Source organism: Psittacula echo (genome assembly GCF_963264785.1).
Source record: "Psittacula echo genome assembly, chromosome: 5".
NCBI classification, from domain to species: Eukaryota; Metazoa; Chordata; class Aves; order Psittaciformes; family Psittacidae; genus Psittacula; species Psittacula echo.
In genome coordinates this window covers 87,512,689-87,533,199 of record NC_137739.1, presented here as the reverse complement: position 1 = coordinate 87,533,199, position 20,511 = coordinate 87,512,689, and the positions used below count along the sequence as shown (strand labels likewise).

General features: G+C 43.2%; 1 protein-coding gene across 1 annotated transcript; it reads right to left on the bottom strand.

Annotated features, from left to right (window-relative positions):
- Positions 1-9,403: 9,403 nt before the first annotated feature.
- LOC308221560 (acyl-CoA (8-3)-desaturase-like) lies at positions 9,404-19,880 on the bottom strand (the record flags this gene model as incomplete). The annotated part of the gene is made up of 12 exons (XM_080618688.1): positions 9,404-9,455; positions 9,816-9,941; positions 10,141-10,220; positions 11,345-11,441; positions 11,798-11,895; positions 12,349-12,425; positions 12,849-12,906; positions 15,777-15,905; positions 16,092-16,193; positions 17,262-17,459; positions 17,881-17,991; positions 19,662-19,880. The coding sequence occupies 12 exons, from the start codon at positions 19,878-19,880 to the stop codon at positions 9,404-9,406; spliced, it is 1,347 nt and encodes a 448-aa protein (XP_080474814.1).
- Between the last annotated feature and the right edge of the window lie 631 nt (positions 19,881-20,511).

Sequence of the window (20,511 nt, the reverse complement as noted above, 5' to 3'; positions counted from 1 at the left end):
ACAAGCCCTGGTAAAATGTCTCTCTCTAGCTTTCTTACAAGCCCTCTTTCAGTATTGAAAGGCGCAATAAGTTGTCCTTAGTAGTTTTGGCTTTGTGGATGGGTGAAAGTTGGATAGTACAAAGAAAAGTGCAGGAAGCCAGGAAAGTCAGGGCACATTAGGACAGGGGGAGGTTCTTTAAGGGATATTTTATAATAGATAAAATAAGTGTGCAAAGAACAATATGACTTGGTGGATGTCCCTGTAGCTACTGATCACATGTACTCTGCTTGCTTTACTGCTTAGGTGTTATAATTAATATTGGTCATAGAGAGGCAGATAACTAGATGCTAAGTTTTACACATGTAATACCGGTTTACACGTGTAATAATGGTTTGAATACAGTCCAAAGAGTCTGTATAGCACATATTATTTATATATATGCATAAATACATGTATATAGTTTAATTGTGTGGTGACTCTGCTGTCTCATTAGCTTTTTGATGTAGACCAGCTTTGAATAAGACTGAGAAGCCTAGGCACTGAAAGTAGGTCCAGGTTGCAAGGGCATTTAAAATACTCTTGCTTTTATTAATTTTTATATATCACAGTATCACAGTATGCTAGAGAATGGAAGGGACCTCAAAAGATCATCTAGTCCAATCCCCCTGCCGGAGCAAGAATACCTAGATAAGGTTACACAGGAATGTGTCCAGGAGGGTTTTGAATGTCTCCAAAGAAGGAGACTCCACAACCTCCCTGGGCAGCCTGTTCCAGTGTTCCGTCACCCTCACTGAGAAGAAGTTTCTTCTCAAGTTTAAGTGGAACCTCTTGTGTTCCAGTTTGTACCCATTACCCCTTGTCCTATAATTGTTTGCCACTGAGAAGAGCCTGGCTCCATCCTCATGACACTCCCCCTTTATATATTTATATACACTAATATGGTCACCCCTCAGTCTCCTCTTCTCCAAACTATAGAGACCCAGCTCCCTCAGCCTTTCCTCATAAGGGAGATGCTCCACTCCCTTCATCATCTTAGTTGCCCTGCGCTGGACTCTCTCCAGCAGGTCCCTGTCCTTCTTGAACTGAGGGGCCCAGAACTGGACACAATATTCCAGATGCGGTCTCACCAGGGCCGAGTAGAGGGGAAGGAGGACCTCTCTCGACCTACTGACCACCCCCCTTCTAATACACCCTAGGATGCCATTGGCCTTCTTGGCCACAAGGGCACAGTGTTGGCTCATGGTCATCCTGCCGTCCACTAGGACCCCCAGGTCCCTCTCCCCTATACTACTCTCTAACAGGTCGTTCCCCAACCTGTATTGGAACCTGGGGTTGTTCCTGCCCAGATGCAGGACTCTACACTTTCCCTTGTTATATTTCATCAAGTTACTCCCTGCCCAACTCTCCAGCCTGTCCAGGTCCCGCTGGATGGCAGCACAGCCTTCTGGCGTGTCAGCCACTCCTCCCAGCTTAGTGTCATCAGCAAACTTGCTGATAGTACACTCAATTCCCTCATCTAAATCATTGATGAATATATTAAATAATACTGGTCCCAGTACTGACCCTTGAGGCACTCCCCTAGATACAGGCCTCCAACTAGACTCCGCCCCATAGACTACAGCTCTCTGGCTTCTGTCCTTCAGCCAGTTCGCAGTCCATCTCACTACCTGATCATCCAGACCACACTTCCTCAATTTAGCTATGAGGATGCTGTGGGAGACTATGTCAAATGCTTTGCTGAAGTCAAGGTAGACCACATCCACCGCTCTGCCATCATCCATCCACAATGTTATTTCCTCATAAAAGGCTATGAGGTTGGTCAAGCATGACTTCCCCTTGGTAAAGCCATGTTGACTGCCCCTCATAACCCTCTTATCCTTGACATGCCTTAAGATTTCCCAGGGATGGAGGTGAGGCTGACCGGTCTATAGTTACCTGGGTCCTCCTTCTTGCCCTTTTTGAAGACTGGAGTGACATTTGCTTTTCTCCAGTCCTCAGGCACCTCTCCCGTTTCCCAAGACTTGGTAAAGATGATGGAGAGTGGTCCAGCAATGACTTCCGCCAGTTCCCTCAGCACTCGCGGGTGCATCCCATCTGGACCCATGGATTTATGGATGTCCAGATTGCTCAGCTGGTCTCTAACCCATTCCTCATCGACTAAGGCAAACTGCTCCAGTGACCTGACTTCATCTGAGGTCTCAGGAGTACAGGGCTCTTCAGGACTGCCTCTGGCAGAGTAGACAGAGACAAAGAAGGCATTCAATAACTCTGCCATCTCTGTATCTTCTGTCACCAGGGCACCCATCCCATTCACCAGTGGGCCAACCTTGCCTCTGGTGTTAGTTTTATCAGCTATGTATTTGAAAAAGCTCTTTCTGCTGTCCTTGACCCCTCTTGCCAGATTTAATTCTAAGGAGGCCTTAGCCATCCTAGCTGCCTTCCTACATCCTCTAGCAGGAGCCTTATATTCCTCCCAAGTGGCCAGCCCCTCCTTCCATGACCTGTAAACTCTCCTCTTCCACTTGAGCATGCCCAGCAGTTCCTTATTTACCCACACAGGTCTCCTGGCCCTCTTCCTTGACTTCCTACGTGTCGGGATGCTCTGCTCTTGAGCTCGGAATAAGCAATTCTTGAATGCCAACCAACTATCTTGGGCCCCTTTACCTTCAAGCAGCCTTGCCCATGGGATTTCCCCTAGCAATTGCTTGAAAAGGCAAAAGTTTGCCCTGCTAAAGTCCAGGGTTGCAATTCTACTTGCTATTATACTGGTCCTACCACACAAGATCCTGAATTCCACCATCTCGTGGTCGCTGCAACCAAGGCAGCCCTCAACCCTTACTGCTTCGACCAGACCCTCCTTGTTAGTGAGGATGAGATCCAGCAGCGCTCCTCTCCTGGCTGGCTCATCCACCATTTGCATGAGGAAGTTATCATCCATACACTGGAGGAACCTCCTGGACTGTGGCTGGGTTGCTGAGTAGTCCTTCCAGCAAACATCAGGGAAGTTAAAATCCCCCACGATGACCATGGCCTGTGACTGTGAGGCCGCTCTCAGCTGCCTATAGAAGGCCTTGTCAACTTCCTCACCCTGATCTGGTGGCCTGTAACAGACACCCACAACAGTATCGCCCCTGCCAGCCTGCCCCTCAGTTCTCACCCACAGACTCTCAACTCGCTCATCCCCTGTCCCTGGACAGAACTCAGTACATTGCAGCTGCTCTCGCACATAAAGAGCAACCCCACCGCCCCGCCTGGCTGGCCTGTCTTTCCTGAAAAGGACATAGCCCTCCATGAGTATATTCCAGTCATGCGAGCTGTCCCACCACATATCTGTAATTGCCACCAGATCATAATCTCCTGACTTAACACAGGTCTCCAACTCCTCCTGCTTATTTCCCATGCTGCACGCATTGGTGTACAGGCATTTCAAGGAGGGAGCTGAGCTCACCAATTTCACCCTAGGATTATAGGAGGCCTCCCAGTCTTCATCAATTCTAGAGTGCTGCCCCACTGGGGCAAGCCCAGTTACAACCCCATCCCCCTTCGAATCTAGTTTAAAGCTCTCCAAATGAGCCCTGTTAATTCATGCCCCAGCATCCTTTTGCCTCTGTGAGATAAACCTTTCCCACGTGCCATCATCCGGACTGGAGCCTTATAAAACCAGCTGTTATCAAAGAACCCAAAGCCCTGCCTAAAGCACCAGTCTTGTAGCCAATTGTTTATGGACTGAATTTTCCCATTCAGTCCCACATCATCACCGGAAGATGGAAGAACTGAGGAGAAGATCACTTGAGCCCCAGACTCTTTCACCATCCGCCCCAAGGCCCTGTAGTCTTTCTTCATCCCCCTCAGACTGCGGGAAGCAGCTTCCCCCCCACCTGTCTGGAAGACCAGCAGCGGGTAGTAGTCTGTCGGGTGCACCAGGCTGGGGAGCGCCCTGGTGATATCCCTGATCCGGGCTCCAGGCAGACTATACACTTCCCTATGATGAGGGTCAACTCTGCATATCGGGCCCTCTGTTCCTCTCAGAAGGGAATCGCCTACGACAATGACCTTTCTTTCTTTCTTATCAGAGGCAGTCTTGAGGTGCGAAGTCGACCGCCTTTTCCTATGTGACCTTGTAGTCTGGCCTTGCACCACATCCTATATATCTATTTATAGCTAAATGCTTACTTCCTGGTGAGTCCAAGGACCTGTGAGCATCTACACTGGTTATCAGGCGATGAAGTACATTTGTGCTGTTTCTATATCCAGAAAAGGAATGAAATTTACCTAATTCTGTCATACCATATGGACCTCTTTGGGCCTTGCAAACTTTTCTCCTCCTCAAGAAGCAGATTTGATATTAGATTAGAAATTAGGAATAAGTTCTGACCTGTGAGGGTGGAGAGACACCAGAACTCACTCTTAGCAGCTCTGTACCTGGTATGTAGTTGTTTGGCTCCCAGAAGGACCTGGCCTCTCCATGCCTATGGTCAAGGACAACTTCTACTAGTGGAAAGTGTCATGAGCACCTCAGTGGAGGCACAGTAGCTCTCCAATAATGTTATTGGTTTTGAGAGAGCCAACCAAATGAAGATGGTAGGAGTGGGAAAGGTAAACTGTAAATGAGGAGAAATTAACATTGAATTACAGAGAAAACAAATGGAGGATGTATGAAAGACCAAGGAGATGTACAGGTATCAATCAATAACAGCAGAAACAGAAAGTAGTGATAACAATATAATAAAATAAATACAGGAAAAAAAGAAATGAGAAGAATATCAATAAAGCTTCTCTTTGTGATTTTTAGAGTAAAACTCATATTGACTTTTTTTAGAAAGAGCGCGTGCAACAAGCCATTCTCTCAGGCTATTTAATAATTCAAGAGGAATAGAAGAGGGTTAGATTAGTACTTGGGACATTTAGTATGAGGGTGGGATTTCAATGGTCCTACTATGTCTGTGGAAGTGGAATGAATAATTCCCGAGAAGAACTACCCTTTAAATCACTGCCAGCAATAGTCGCAGTAGCCAGAGCTGCCATTATTTTCTTTCCCACATTGGATAAGTCACTGCATATTCAGCCCATATATGATAATAAATTAGATGTTGTAGTTAATCCCTATTGAATCTGGTTTTATATCCTCCTTCAGGCATCCACTTTTGGACACTGGGCTGGCTGGACTACTGCTCTGACCTAACACAGGCTCTCTTCTGCTACCTCATGCCTAGCTGTTGTTTTAGATAGCCCATAGACACTGATAATTGCAGCCTTAATCTGTTGGCGCAACACTGGTACAACAGTTTGTAAAGAGGTAGAAATGCCCATGTAAGCAGTCCCCAGCTACATACCAAATGGTATACAACAGCCACGCACAGTTCTGGGTGCTAAAATGGAATTCTGAGTCAGAGTGAAAATTAAGGTCATGTAGATTGTGTATGCAGCAATCCTTGCAGTGTATATAGGCTTTGCATAATTAGCTTGCTCTTACTCAGTGTTCCCCATACTGTGCAGGTACAAAACTGCACGCATCAGCACACCATCTTTTTGGCACAAGAAGTGTGCAGAGATAAATAGGTAACTCTGAAATACATAACATGCTTTACCCTGGATACTTAAACCAAAGCAGAGTGAAGCTGCTGCCACAAATGAGCACTTAGAAAATCAATCTGAGCAACCCTGTGACACCACCTCATATAAAAAACAAAGTTCCTGATGCTGCTTTTCCTTACACGAGGATTTACACGTCTCTTGTGCTCAGTTGACACTTCCCACACATCTTTTCAGACAGTAACTGTTGGCGCTGCTGTTCTCCTGACAAGTTTGATAGAGACCAGCAAGCACGATCCTATATGCGAAAGAAGGCAGCATACAGGGATGGTTTCCATAGCAAACTAGGCTTATAAAACACATCTAAGATTAATTCACGCTGGAGTTTGAACTGGCGATTCTGGATATTCATGTTAGATTTCTTGGGTATTATATGTAATAAAACCAAACCAAACCAAAAACTCAAAAAGCTTCTTCAGAGCATATGTTACTAGAATCAGTTTAGTAGCCAATCAAATCGTAGAATCACAGGATGGTCTGGGTTGGAAGGGACATTAAAGCTCATCCGGTTCCAACCCCCTGCCATGAGCACAGACACCTTCCACTAGACCAGGTCCACTAGAGCAAGCCCTGTCCAACCTGGCCTTGAACACTGCCAGGGATGGGGCAGCCACAGCTTCTTTGTGCCAGGGCCTCACCACCCCGTACAGGGAAGAATTTCTGCCTAATATCCAACCTAAATCTCCCCTGTATCCGGATTATTTCACTTGATTCTCATTTTTGCTCAGGTATTCTCAGCCATTACAGGCATGCCATCTCTCTGGCGAGATCTAAATACCCTTAAGGGACGAAGGTTCTAAACGAGGAAATCCTTCACAACTCGTCAAAAAAGAATATTGAAGCAAAGTGACATAATTTGTATTCTGACACAAAGCTGCCACAACAGAAATCTCCAATCCATAGAGGAGATGAGGAATATACAGACATACATTCCTCTGTGTCTAACTGAAAGCAGCAGAAGTTCATGAGGCTGGTTATCAGCTGTAAATGTTCTGCTGATTAAGACTTCAGAAAGGCTCACGTACTGCTGTAAGTTAGTAACCTTTTTGGTTCTGTCATGAGGAAAGATCATCTCTGATTATTTCTCCCTCCCAGATGGAGTTTTGAGGGCAGAATATTTCTCCATATGAAAACCAGAGTATTCAAGCATACAGGAATCTTTTGAAACACAAGCAGTGACTATTTATTCACCTTTAGCACTACTTGTTGGTTTCCTTGCCATGCAAAATCCCAGTGGTGAAAGTAGGTTTTAGTTTGCAAGAGCCAAACAAATTCATTTACATTTTATTGCTATTTAAATAATTTCCCAAGTTGTCACTAAAGGGTTGAGGATATAAAAGCTTCCTACACTTGCAGCTCTTAGAGACCATATCACTTTATCTTTAGTTCTGGTTGTAGTTACATACATTAAACACACACATTACACTGTTCTCATAGAAGTGCATTTAGGAATTCCCCTGTACACATTTTCAATACAATAGCACTGCCAGTCCTAAAGGAGTGCCTGCCTTGCATGGCGTAGCATGTTAACATAGAATCACCACACTGGCCTCTTTCCCATTTTACCCCCTGTGTGTAGGCAACCACAGCACACTGTTAAAGAGCCCATTCCTGGCTCTTGGAGATGCTGCAAGGCAAAGTTGGCACATTCAGCACCAAACACATCATTGAGAAGCAGGGAATTAGCTCGTTGGCTTCATTCAGACTCTAACTTGTACCTGCAGAGCCTAACTTGTAGTTGACTCTGCCAGCACTGTGTAACAGAGGACATCATACACCATAGTAGATGCTTCCAACTAGCTCTTGCAACAGCATTATGAAAGTTACCACTTCATATTGCACACAACTGTTCACCCTCTCATGTATTCAAGGCACGCTGTTACTTAATTCTCTGTGCAGTAATGAGTGGAGAAGTAGGGACAGGAGAGGCACCATCCTGATTTTAAACTGCTTCTTCCTTGTACCAGAGACCCGTCATGGTGCTTCTCAGACTGCAGTGTGTGCCTGGGGCATATCCTTTGATAGCAATTCCTCAAAAAGGAGACAGAAAACCTTCATAAATAAAGTTATTCTAGATAAACTAAATGGTCCCTTTTTCCTGATGAAGAGGCCTGTCACACTTTGCGCAAGTCCAAGTAGATGACATCAGCTGCTTTGTCCCTCTCCGTCAGTTCCATAGCCCCATCACTGAAGGCCACCAAATTGGTCAGGCAGGATTTGCACTTAGTGAAGCCATGTTGGCTGCCACCAACCACCTCCTGGTCTGTAGTTTCCTATTATTACTCTTTAAGATCAGACTATTGAGGCCTTGGTATCAGTGCAAGTGCAAAAGTGGCTTACCAACTTCCCACCAGGACCTACCCTGACACCCTGAAGTTTATGAACCATGTTAGAATTTGATAAAGGTAAATCATAGAATCATAGAATAGTTAGGGTTGGAAAGGACCTTAAGATCATCCAGTTCCAACCCCCCTGCCATGGGCAGGGACACCCCACACTAAACCATGTCACCCAAGGCCTCATCCAACCTGGCCTTGAACACCGCCAAGAATGGAGCATTCACAACCTCCCTAAGCAACCCATTCCAGTGCCTCACCACCCTCACAGTAAAGAATTTCTTCCTTATATCCAACCTAAACTTCACCTGTTTAAGTCTGAACCCATTACCCCTTGTCCTGTCAGTACAGTCGCTGATGAAATTGTAATAAGATTTATGAAATAAAGAAATGAATATTCACACAGAGCCTGTTGAACCAGTTAAAAGGACAGAAACATTTTCATTCAAATGAGGTTGCAATTACTACATTCACAGGAGTCGAATGACAAGTAAATGTAACAAATAATCAGTCTGGTTTGTGAGACTGACACCAGAAAGAACCATTTTGTGTCAGTCTTGTATTTAGAGGATTTCAGTAGGACTCAGGATCTAATAGCACAGCTTTCAAGTCTCACCAGTAAAAAAAGTAGGAATCCTTAATCCTTAATCTTCACCAAGACTTCTATTTAGGAATGTCTTCAGGTATTTCCAAACACAGCGTGCAGTGGAATCCATGCATTAGTACTTAAGATAGTACCATCACACAAATACTCATAAATTGTTAGCGCTGTTGCTCATAATTGTGGATAACACCATTGTAACCACCCTTGGATGTGGAAACACAGAATTGTTCCAGGTACTGTTTAGAAGGGATTTCCAAATTGCATTAAAAGCAGTTTTTTAATAACTACTTTTTAAATCAGGATCCTCTTCAAGGACATCTATTATTAGGAAATAGCCAGAACAGTGTTATGAGTACCTGCACCTACACATAAACCAACATAAAAAGAAAGAATAAATGGAGGTGTTCTTAAAAAACAAAGGCAAAAATGAAATGTCCAAATTTCTCCTGCTTTGCGCATTGGGCTTGATAAAAGAAGGCTGTTGTTGTCTGTAGTTCATAATACTTTTAAGTTGCTCAACAGATTGTAGGTGGGTCTCGTTGTTCACTTTTTCAAACTCTTTTATGTTGTTCAAACATTTCCATAAGCAATGAGCTGACACCTCCAATGAAGTCAACTGAGTGAGCTGATTCCAGAGCCACTTCTCCCCAGTTTAAAGGCCCAGTTCATCATGGCCCTATGTTCTGAGTTTTAGAACAGGAAAAATAGAGGTCCATAGTTGAGGACAAGAAAAAATGTCTCTTGAAACCACTTTATCACTCATTCTTACTGCAGTTAGCTTTGCCCAGCTCCCAAGTTTCTATGCCAGAAGACACACACACACTGCTGGTCTGTGCTGACTCTGCAGCAGTTCCCTGGTGAAGAGGTTCCAATTGAGAGTTGCCAGTTTCTATCCATGCAAATAAGCTTCAAGCCAGTGCTCTCCAGAATCCTTCAGTGAACTGCAGGAAAAGAAAGCAAAAAATCACTTATGAGGAGACAATATTCAACTCATGGGATGCAATTTAGAAAGAAAATTAAGTAAATGGAAAAAATGGATTAAAGCCTGCATGGATATCTCATAGCAGTCTGTGTGCAGGGAAAATGTTGAGAGGATTAAATAAGAGAAAACAAATTTTTAAAGCTTTGTAAATTTTTAAAAATTAATTAATTAAAAATTAATTAAAAATTAAAGTGCCTTTAAAAAAACTGAAATAAACTCCAGGTTTGGTCTCGCCATGGAAATAGATTTGAAGTAGTTGCCTGTGTCTCTTCCTTGCAAGCAATTACAACGCAAAACTATCTTGCTAAGTGATACTTACTGCAAAATATCCGAAAACGCTGTCAGTAAAGTCTTGCTTTTATACTCAATGCCATGCTTATCACAAAGGGCTTTCACCAGAGGAGCTACTTTGCAGTAGTTGTGTCGAGGCATTGTGGGGAAAAGGCTGCAGAATTGAAGGAGAGGTAGTTAGTGTAAGACTTGGCTTGCATCACTCTCTGTTCCCTCTGTCCAAAGTAATTCCCTGCCCTCTCCCAGAAAGAGAGCAAAGGGTCTCCTGAGATGGTTTAATGTGAGACTACATGGCCTTTCTGTCTTATAAGTGCCCACATCACTGCCACTCTTCTCCCCATAATCATACTCACTGGTGCTCAATTTGAAAGTTGAGGTGCCCAGTGAACCAGTCATTGAACAAAGATTGGTTCACGTTGCACGTTGCATGGAGCTGGGAGGAAAAGAGACCAAAGAAATACATGATTTAGATCTAATTTTTCTGCAAGTCTGATAACCAAACCCCAGTAATTATTACCCACCCCTATCTAACATAAAGAGCAAGTTAGAGTCAGGGGTTATAGCCATGATTACACTGACAAATTAATCAAAGTCTAGATTTAAATGGGTTGTTGGGATATAGGTCAATTTAAATAGCTCTTTGTTCAGAAAGAACAACTTGACTGTCATGCACACAACCCCAACTGTGATTCTTTTAAGAGGTTCTCACATCTTTCACTTGGATGGAAAGAATGGAAAGAAAAGATGCCCAGTTGAGAAACAAAAACCATTTTCTGGCCTCCTCCAACTACTACAAGTGGTGTCAGACACAAAAGGATGAGGGCAAAGGTTTGTGTACAGAGGTTTTATCTCACCAAATTCAGACACCTTTAGTCTGAAATCTGCACCTGAGCTCATCACCTTACAGTCAGTGGAGAAAACCAGTTGCCATTCATCTGACCTACTTTAGATGTGTATTTTAGAGTATGGTCAATCATGCTCTAGAAATGGCTCTTTCAATTCAAAGAATGTAGCAGTTGTTCAGATACAGACATCCAAATTCGGTCAGAAGAATACCAAGTTCCTCTGTTTTTTTCCCCTTAATGTAAGAAAAAATGCCTAGAACCACTATGTGGGATTATACCGCTGGAGGCAGCAGACGTGAGTAAAGTTGCATCTACATATTAATTTTTACAAGACCTAAATATTGTCAGATTTACCTCATCTGCAGTAAACCTGTAAAGTGTAGGGTGAAACTTAAAGGTATTGAGTCCCATTTTACTTCTTTTTAGTTGGTCTAAAAAGGAGATCAACTGTTATATCATCAATTCTTTTTCATAATAGGATGGGAAAAGCATTGTGAAAAATACTTGAAAATATTTCAGTGAAAAATGAGGATTTTTTTACTCTAAATGTCCTATTTACAACTAAACTTCAACTGGTTTGACTACTACAGAAATGCCTATTTGTTAAACGGCAAGGACAAACCTCATTAACACAGCATTACGGCTATGAGAATAAGAATGTTGCCCTGCAATTCCAAATTACAGACCCTTTCCAGACAGAAGAGATTCTCACCTGAGTAGACACCCAGTCCTTGTTTGTATCGTAATCAATGTGCATTGGAATGTGATTCATCTGTGACACCCAAATAAACCAGGTACTCTCCAGGTACCTGCACAGATAAACACAGATACACTTATCAAGCTCTAATCCCATCCAAATTTAACATTAAAACATCTTCCTGAATCTCATCTTTAGTGCAAGAGCACTTCTACATAATTTAGGATTTTCTCTGTCACCCTTTTGCCTCCTACATTTTGGAATTCCTTTTGAGAACCACTCAATTTGTAGCTGCAGATGTCCCTGAGCAGCCACCAGCCCTACCCTGAATTTCACTGTTTCTTCTTGGCTGACTAGTTATTTCTGAGAATATTGTAATGAATATGACTAGTTTTCATTTATTTTCACTGAAACTCAATGTTGTTTCCAAATATTAGTCACAGGGACTCTGCATACGCTGTGTGTTACCTGGACAGCCAGTAGTAGATCATGAAGTTGTTAAATCCCATTAAAGGAATGTACATGAGACAGACTCGGATGTTGAAAGCCACAATCAAGAAGAGGTCCTGTACAACAAAACAAGATGAAAATAAGGCTTTGTTGATGAACCCCCTCTATTCCCTCCTCTCCCCTTTACTTGAACTCCAGCATTAAAAATGTTCTTAGTTACTGATCTCTTATTTATCAAGAGGAGGCTCCATGCCATCATTCTGTCTCAAGTTGACTGTATCCCTGAAACACCCCCACAGCACTCACTTTACCTTCACTTGTTAAAGACCCACACACAGCCCTGTTTTGAGACTAGGTCTGAGTCTTCTGTTAACATTTATTCAGCTATGAAAAGACTAAAAAGCTTCTACAAAATTCTCCCCAGTCCCATTGACTGCATTCCTGCTGCAGCAAGCCTAGGATCAGCCTTTTCTGTCTTAACCCCCCCAATCACTTGAGATGAAGGTTAATATAGCCACAGAGTGGAGGCAGTTTTTGAATGTCCTTTAGACAGTGTAAGTAGTGCTTACCAACCACTTTTTCCTCTTGATTGCAAAGTAGAATATAGACAGCTGGAAGAAGGGTACGAGTGCAAGTGGGGCCAATACTGAAGGAAAGAAGGAAATCAGAGAGAGAGTTATCAGTTCACTGCATCATAAATCTTCCAGAATATTCTTCTGTAAGAAGAAAGATTCTCTTTCCAGTGGCAATAAAAGTGCTGTCTTCCATTTACACCAACTTTCACGTGTCAGCATATTCTCTTTCTCTTTTCATGCCACCACTTCATTTCTTTCCCAGCCCTTTCATCCATACACTTGATTCACTCCTATATGGTGCCTAACACCACATGATCTTAAGAGAGACATAAGGGGCAATAACTCCTCGTGTGAACCTTCTTTGGTGTGAAGGAAACTTCAGGGAGCTGTGACTTCAACAGGAATATCTTTAAAACCTTTATTTCAGGCAGGAGATGCAGTCATGATATTTAGGTAAAGTTCCTACAGCACTGCAAGGAAATGGGGATACTCACATATGAAATACATATGCTGATAATTGTAAGGCATGAACTTCTTCTTCTTTTTTCCAAGCTGAAAGATGAAAAGACATTGGAATGGGCCAGTTGGAAACCTGAGACCCTTCATGAGGCATTTCTTATTCCTGTCTAATGAACACATCAAGAACTACCTCTTAATCTTTCTATTTCAACCCCTCCTCTTGAAAAGCAGGTGCTGAAGTTCCAAAGTAAGAGAGAGAAGCAGATTTCATTTCAGCCTCTCTATCTAGATACCAACGTTACGTCTATGTCAGAACAGAGCCATTTTTTAGGAGGGCTCCAAAACTCAGGATACAAAAATGCTCAAAAATCACAAAAAAATGCTTACAAGTCATACTCACAATGCTCCCAAGTAATGAAAGTCCCATCTAGCCATGTATTTACTGCAGAGAGCTGAGACTGTCAGCGCTTGGGGAGGAGCTGGTTATTAACATGAGGAGTAAGATAGGAATCTTGGAGGGTGATGAATGCAGGATGTGTTTGCTGTGAAAGCTACATCTGAATTGCTGTATCAGATGAGATAGGATGCAGACATTCCAAATTTTGGAGTAATAGAGGAGATAGTGGTCAGAAATGACAAAAGCACTTGGATGCTCTCCTATAATGAATGCACAATAATTTTTGCAATGTCAAAGCAGCAAGCACTCTATAAAGACATCAGCCTTTTTAGTTTCTTGAATACTTTACCTTCAAGTACATGAAGCAGCAAAGAGATGAAATATTTACAAAAAGCACAATGATTTTCTTTCTTCCCAGTTTATCTTTTCACTATTTGTACAAAAGGATTCTTAACATCATCTGCACATCTTGTGCTTATGATTCTTCAAATGACAAAATAACAAGAAAGCAAAGCAAACTATTTCCAGAGCTTCCCTATTAGTGAGAAAATAAAAGCATGAACACCTTGAAGATGTTTTCACTGGGTCAAACTGAAACAAAACAAATGAACTGGACTAAAGTTGGGCTGTTCAGCCTGGAGAAGAGAAGGCTGCGTGGAGACCTCAGAGCAGCCTTCCAGTATCTGAAGGGGGCCTATAAGGATGCTGGGGATGGACTCTTCATTAGGGACTGTAGTGATAGGACAAGGGGTAACGGGTTCAAACTTAAACAGGGGAAGTTCAGGTTAGATATAAGAAATTCTTTACTGTGAGGGTGGTGAGGCACTGGAATGGGTTGCCCAGGGGAGTTGTGAATGCTCATCCCTGGCAGTGTTCAAGGCCAGGTTGGGCAGAGCCTTGGGTGATGTGGTTTAGTGTGAGGCCCATGGCAGGGGGGTTGGAACTGAATGATCTTAAGATCCTTTCCAACCTTAACTATTCTATGATTCTATGAAATGAAAGCATTCAGATCTACTTTGTCGATCCACAATGTGCCTGTTTTCTTTTAAAAAGCAGGAAGACATGAGAACTGATTTCCTATATTTTCACTTCCATCAAACTTAGTCTAGTGTAGCCACTCGAGACTCTCATGCTCATATATAGCCATGAGAGAGCTTTCAGAAGACCATGGACAAAATCCTTCTCACTTGCAGCTAACAGTTTTCTATGGATAAATATTTTGTGCAAACTTTCTTTACAGGAGTCTTTCTGAGACAGCAGAACTGGAATTTTCCAAACACCTTGGAGAGGCATAAGGAAAAATAGCATAATATGATTTCTTTGCTTATTACCAGCTAAAGAAGAATGAGATGTCAGTTTAAGAGGCTGGTTATCTAGCAAACAGGCCATTTCATCACCCCAAGAGTAAACAGAATTGCCAGGGAATGAAGAGGCAAAAGAGACTGCCTATCCTGATGGAATCAGAAATCATAAGAATGCAGGGAGGGCCTGTTTATGGTTTTTATTTTTGTGAAAGCCATAAAATTTGTGATTAAGAAATCATTTCCTATGCTTGTGTTTTGTGCATAGCACCTCTACTGGTCCTGAAGGATTTAGGTGCCAAACAGTTCCCACAGCCAAAGGACCCAGAGGAAACATCTGACTCACTATCTATGGCATCCCTAACAACATCTAACACTAATGTGAGTGTACTGACTCATTCCTTGTGCTGCCTGCAAGGTGCTTACCTTGCTCTTCTAGCAACATGAAGAACTTAAGCACTGATTTTAGGACGTTGCTTCTCAGGAGCTGGTGTCTGTTCTGGGTTCAGCTATAACAGTTATATTTCTCTGTCCTAGTTGATGGTGCAGTGCTGTGTTTCAGTTTCAGTCTGAGAACAATGCTGGTAACACACCAATGTTTCAGTTGTTGCTCAGTAATCCTTACCCTGATCAAGGACTTTTCAGTCTCATGCTTTGCCAGTGAGGAGAGCCAAGGGAAGGCAGGAGGAAGCAGAGACAGGACACTTGACCCAAACTAGCCAAAAGGGTATTCCATACCACAGCACATCATCCCCAGCATAGAAACTGGGGGGAGTCACCCAGAAGGGCAGATCACTGCTCAGGTAGGGCTGGGTATCCATCGGCAGGTGGTGAGCAATTGTATCGGGCATCACTTGTGCTTATTGTTTTTTCCTTTCCCTTTTCAGTTTTATGTTCTCTCCCCTAGTTATTTCCCTTATCATTATTGTTAGTAGTAGAAGTTTTATATTACACTTTTGTTATTGGACTGCTCTTTTCTCAACCCTTGGGGTTTACATTCTTTCTATTCTCCTCGCTATCCTGCCCGAAGGGGAGAGGAAGGGGAGAGTAAGCGAACGGCTGTGTGGTTCTGAGTTACCAACTAGGCTTAAACCAGAACAGTGGCTAAGAATCACAATAACCAGTCAGTAAATGAGACTCTCAGACTTGGAACACCTTGGGAATTACGAGTTCATGCAGAAAGGCACAACCTGATTGTTATTATACCCCACCCTCTAGCTTCCTGTCATTAAAAACTTTGCTTCTCCAAACATGCCCATGCTCACCTCCACAGAGAGTGTCTTTCCCAGGCTGAAGAGGAGAGGGTGCATATTGAGGTCAGGGTCTTTGCGGAAGCAGTTGGGTTTGGCATGGTGCTGGTTGTGTAGGTGATTCCACCAGCTGGCTGGTAACCCCTGCACAAAGACATGAAGACCAGGGATTCAAACTTGAACAGTATCAACAACTACTATTTATCCACCTCTTATTCACAGCTGCACTACACTTCCCTCGCAAGCAATATTATGTGAATGTAAGGACACTCCCTTTCATTGCTTAATCCACATTAACCCCAGAGAATATTCCCACCATGAGGCAACTACCTTCAGAAAATTCATCACCACCATTTGCAGAAGTCGATTCCATTTAGGCTTCCTGAAGACAGAGCAGTGCCCCAGATCATGCTGGAAGAAGGCCATCTGGATCTGGAAGACAAAACAGTCACTGGGGAAGAAGATTCACAGTGGCATTGCGTTCATTTGCCTTGGGAGTCTCTGTAACTTCGGAGTATGAGTGCATCTTCCTCCTGGTTTGGGGAAGAAACCCCACCTGCTGTCTTAGATGCTGAGAACTTCCTTCCAGGCTACTGTCCTAAAGGTGCTCAACATCATAGAACGCCATGGACTCATAGAATGCCAGGTGGGAAGAGACCACAAGGATCACCTGGTGCAACATTTCAGATTCCAGATACTGATTTTATTGTAGCAGTTGAGGGGAAAGTAACAAAATAGCATTACAATTAATTTGTAATGCAATTACTTTGTTATGCCATGGAAGTCTTTTGCTTCCATTGCAAATTGATGATTTCCAAGTAACTAGCTAGATAATGTAAGCATTTCCAAATCCACAACTTGATTACACCCAATTTTTCCTATGGAAATACCAGAATGCTCTCTGAGGAGTATCTGCCTTAGCAGATATTGGGCAACTAGAACAGACAGTTTAAAAAAGATGGGTTACTTCACACTTTGTCCATAGGTGTCTGAGCAAACCTAAGGTTTCAGTGCCACTAAGAAAATCTTGCTTTCTTCCTCCCTTCGCCCTCCAATGTTTCCCATCTAAGGGTCACAAAGCCCCTATTCCCTCCTTCCCTCCACCAACCCTCACATGTATCATATCCTTCTATTATTCAGGACTAATGAGTGTAACTGGCTCCCAAAGGACCCAACAAGCACCAGCGCTATCAGACATTAAACAGTGAAGCTGAGCATGAAATATTCCCTCTTTTGCTTGAGTAAGTGATGAGATCAGCTCATCCCATCTTATGAAATGCCAGCTTCACAGCACCCCACCAACCCTGGCGAGCAGCTTCTCAGCAAAATGGGATTTGCTGGAGGCAACCAAAACTGTGCTGTAGAACATGCTTATCTTCAGCCAGACAACAGGATCTAAGACGAGGATGTAAAGCAATGACTGGGATATCAGCATCTCATTATCTTCTACCCAGGAGAGCCAGACAGGTCTGCAGTGTTGAATGACTGTCAGCAGTTTACCTGAGCAGTGGTGAAGAACGCCATGCCAGCCACGAAAGGCACAAAGGATATTCCAAAGTGCCAGACCACGAGCCAGGATGCAACATCCAGTACCAGGAAGTGAAGGAAAATCAGGAAGAAATAGGTGTAATTTGGCCTCAGAAGTCCCATCTTCTCAACAGAGCAGCGCAGCTCATGAAAATCCTCTAAAAGTGCTTCCTGTGGGAAAAGTGCATATTAATGCACTGACTACATTGAAAATGAAACATGGCAGACCCAAGAATCCCAAAGCAGACATGGAAGTCACAGGAGATATTCTCTCAGAGGGTTCTCTGTATAAAAATGAGCATCAGATCAACAGATCTTGGTTTTGCTTTGGCACTGGAAAACAAGTTACTGACAAGCTTTGACACTGACACATTGCAGTGGGAAGAACCGAGCAGAATCTGAGGCTCTGGGGCTCGTTCCTCACACCCAGGTGTGTATTCAGTGGTTGTGGGACAGTGCATGCTTCCATGCCTATGGCACAGTGTCAGGCACACTGCTAGCTCTTTTGTTTTCCTTCTCCTCCAATACCAAACCCTAAGCCATTCCCACTGCTGGATTTTAGGACACTCACTTCTTTATTAGAGACACTCACATTTTTATTAGACTCAAAGCTGGGTTGATCTGGTGCCAGCTCCCCAATCAGCAGTGATTTCAAGTATCTTTTCACCAGGGACTTATCATTATGGAATGCTATAAAGGCGTCCTAAGAAAGACACAAAAGAAAGGGTTTAGAAAGGAGAAGCACCATATGCTGAGTCCTTATGCCGGGTCTTTGGTATATAATATATAATCCAGTTTCCTTTGTCCATTTTTGTCCGTTTGGTTGCTCCTGTAGTTCTTTGCCATCAACTGGAGCTCAGCCCAAGGAAGCTGGAGAAGTTTCAAGAAACCAGATTTCATAAGAGTACTTGGGAGAGGCTGGTAATAAACATGAAAGTGTTTGATGAAAAACCCTTTGCAGAGGAAATCATACTCTTTCATCTGCTTGTTTCAGCACAGTCCTTCCCTAGAAGCCTCTACCCAGCAGCCCTGCCCTATGGATGGGGCCCAGGAGCAGGAAAACACGTCAATGAATGAGTCTTTGCTATACTTAAGATGATGCTTTTAAAATCCTCATTACATTAGGACCATGTGAGATATACACTGAAGCTCCCCACACAGCAGGACTAACTGGGTATATCTCTTACAATTCCTTGTGAGTTTTCAGACTGATTGATGGTTTGGGGAACAGGGTAACACCAGTGACACAAAAATGGGTCTGTCCAAGAACCATTTGAAATACCACTTTCAAAATCACACACAAACTATGGAATAAAGGATGAGATTCTAGATAAACCAAACCTCTTCTTTACTTCATGTTCTCAGGGAATTTTTCCCAAAGAAAGTTAAAAAAACTGAGCATACTCCAGAAAGAGTAGATATAACAGAATCCTCATTGTCTAAGCAGCCAGGTACTGGCTGATTTTGGCTCTAAAAATCAATGTGGGTGATCATGACACAAAGAAATTCTGCACATGTCTGGTCAGGATTAAGTCCCTTGAAGACAGAGGATTTCTGCAGTCTGATATTCTTCTGGGGTCTCTTGTTTAGAGACAATCTGTCTTTGAGTATGTTAGTCTAGAGGGAATCAGAGCAAGGTGACATTTTGGGCAGATGGGCTTTTTATAGATACCTAGCAGCCCTTTGTCGAAGTGACAAATGAGTTCAGACCCAGAGGAATGGGGAAACATTTCCATTATGATTCTGTGCCCCTTATCCTACAGGGTTTTGTGTATTTTTTATGTAGCTCCCTCTTGCCAGGAATTCTAGAACTAAGTCAAGCTGTAAGGTTCAATACTGCACCTTAGAAACAGGAGCCAGAACCCTTTCAAGCAGCATTTCCTATCCACAATATCAGTACCACAAATTTGTATCACAGAAACGTAAGCCTTTCAGTCCTGCAACCTGTCCTTTCTCCCCCCTGCTCTTAGGCCCTGATTCCTATCTTATGAGAGACCAACTTTAAGGAATATCATCTGCAACACACCTATCCTTCAGCATTTGATATCAGCATAATGTTCTGCAATGCATATCATCTGCATATACAAAGTAATCCACAGAGGAAGATAATTCTCACCATATACACACAATTCTCACCATATATACACAATTCTATAGGTGTGTATAGTTCTCACCGTATATACATAATTATGAGCTCTGGAATATTCAAGAGACCTTAGAAAAAAATCCTGGATCCTGGCTTTAGGCAAATCCATGCCCCAAGAACAATGCCAACTACCACGATCACTCTCCACTGGCAGATGCCATGGAAACACCATGTCCTCCTAACCTGACAATGGCACAAACTTCCTCCTCTGCCCTCCTAGACCTTACCGTGGCATCTTGCCCAGCATAGTGGCTTATAACTCGGCTGCCGCCAGGATGTCGCTTGGAAAACGTGCTGACATCATACACTTTCCTGTCAATCACCAGCCATTGCTCCTGTCCTTGCCCACGGCCATTGTGGATCCTGATCTCTTCCCAAGTGAAAAGCTGCAGAAAGGCTGAAACGGGTCGTGTCTCCTTTCTGGTGGAGCCAGTGTGTGGAGCCATCTGTACTGGTAGATGTGCAGTTGGTGCTGAGGCGCACTAGTCTAAGTTTTAGCACAGTGTCCAGGCAGAGAGTGAACCATCTCAGCCTGCCCGCTATAAAGTCCCTCTCTAAGCCACTCCCTGTGATTCTAGGCTGGTTGGCTCCCCTTACCCAAACACACCCTTCCACAGTTTCCTCCCTTTCCATGTTCACACCAGACACTTTGACACACCCTTGAATAAAAGCCCTATTCCTTCTTGTCCTTTCTGAGCTGCCTTGAGAAGGTCTAATTACTCATGAGAGCTCTAGACTACTTCAACTGAATACAAATATGCATATATAGAAAAACTTAAGCGGATTATCTGTTAGAGATGCCAAAAATCCCGAAAGGACTATTAAGTGAGCACCTTCATAGAGCATTAGGAACTGGATAAGGTAAGCTGTTAACTTACATCCATACTGCTGCGTCAACACTGGGGATTAGACAGAAGAGAAAGCTCAGGAAGGCTGTGGGCAGCTCTGCTGCTGCAAATATCCAGTGACTGTCGTAGAAAACTGAAGCACTGTCAGCATCCTGTAATTCTTTAATCAGTCATTAACATTAGGAGATCCTGCATATGATGTAGAGTGGAGCTTCATGTCATCCAGCAC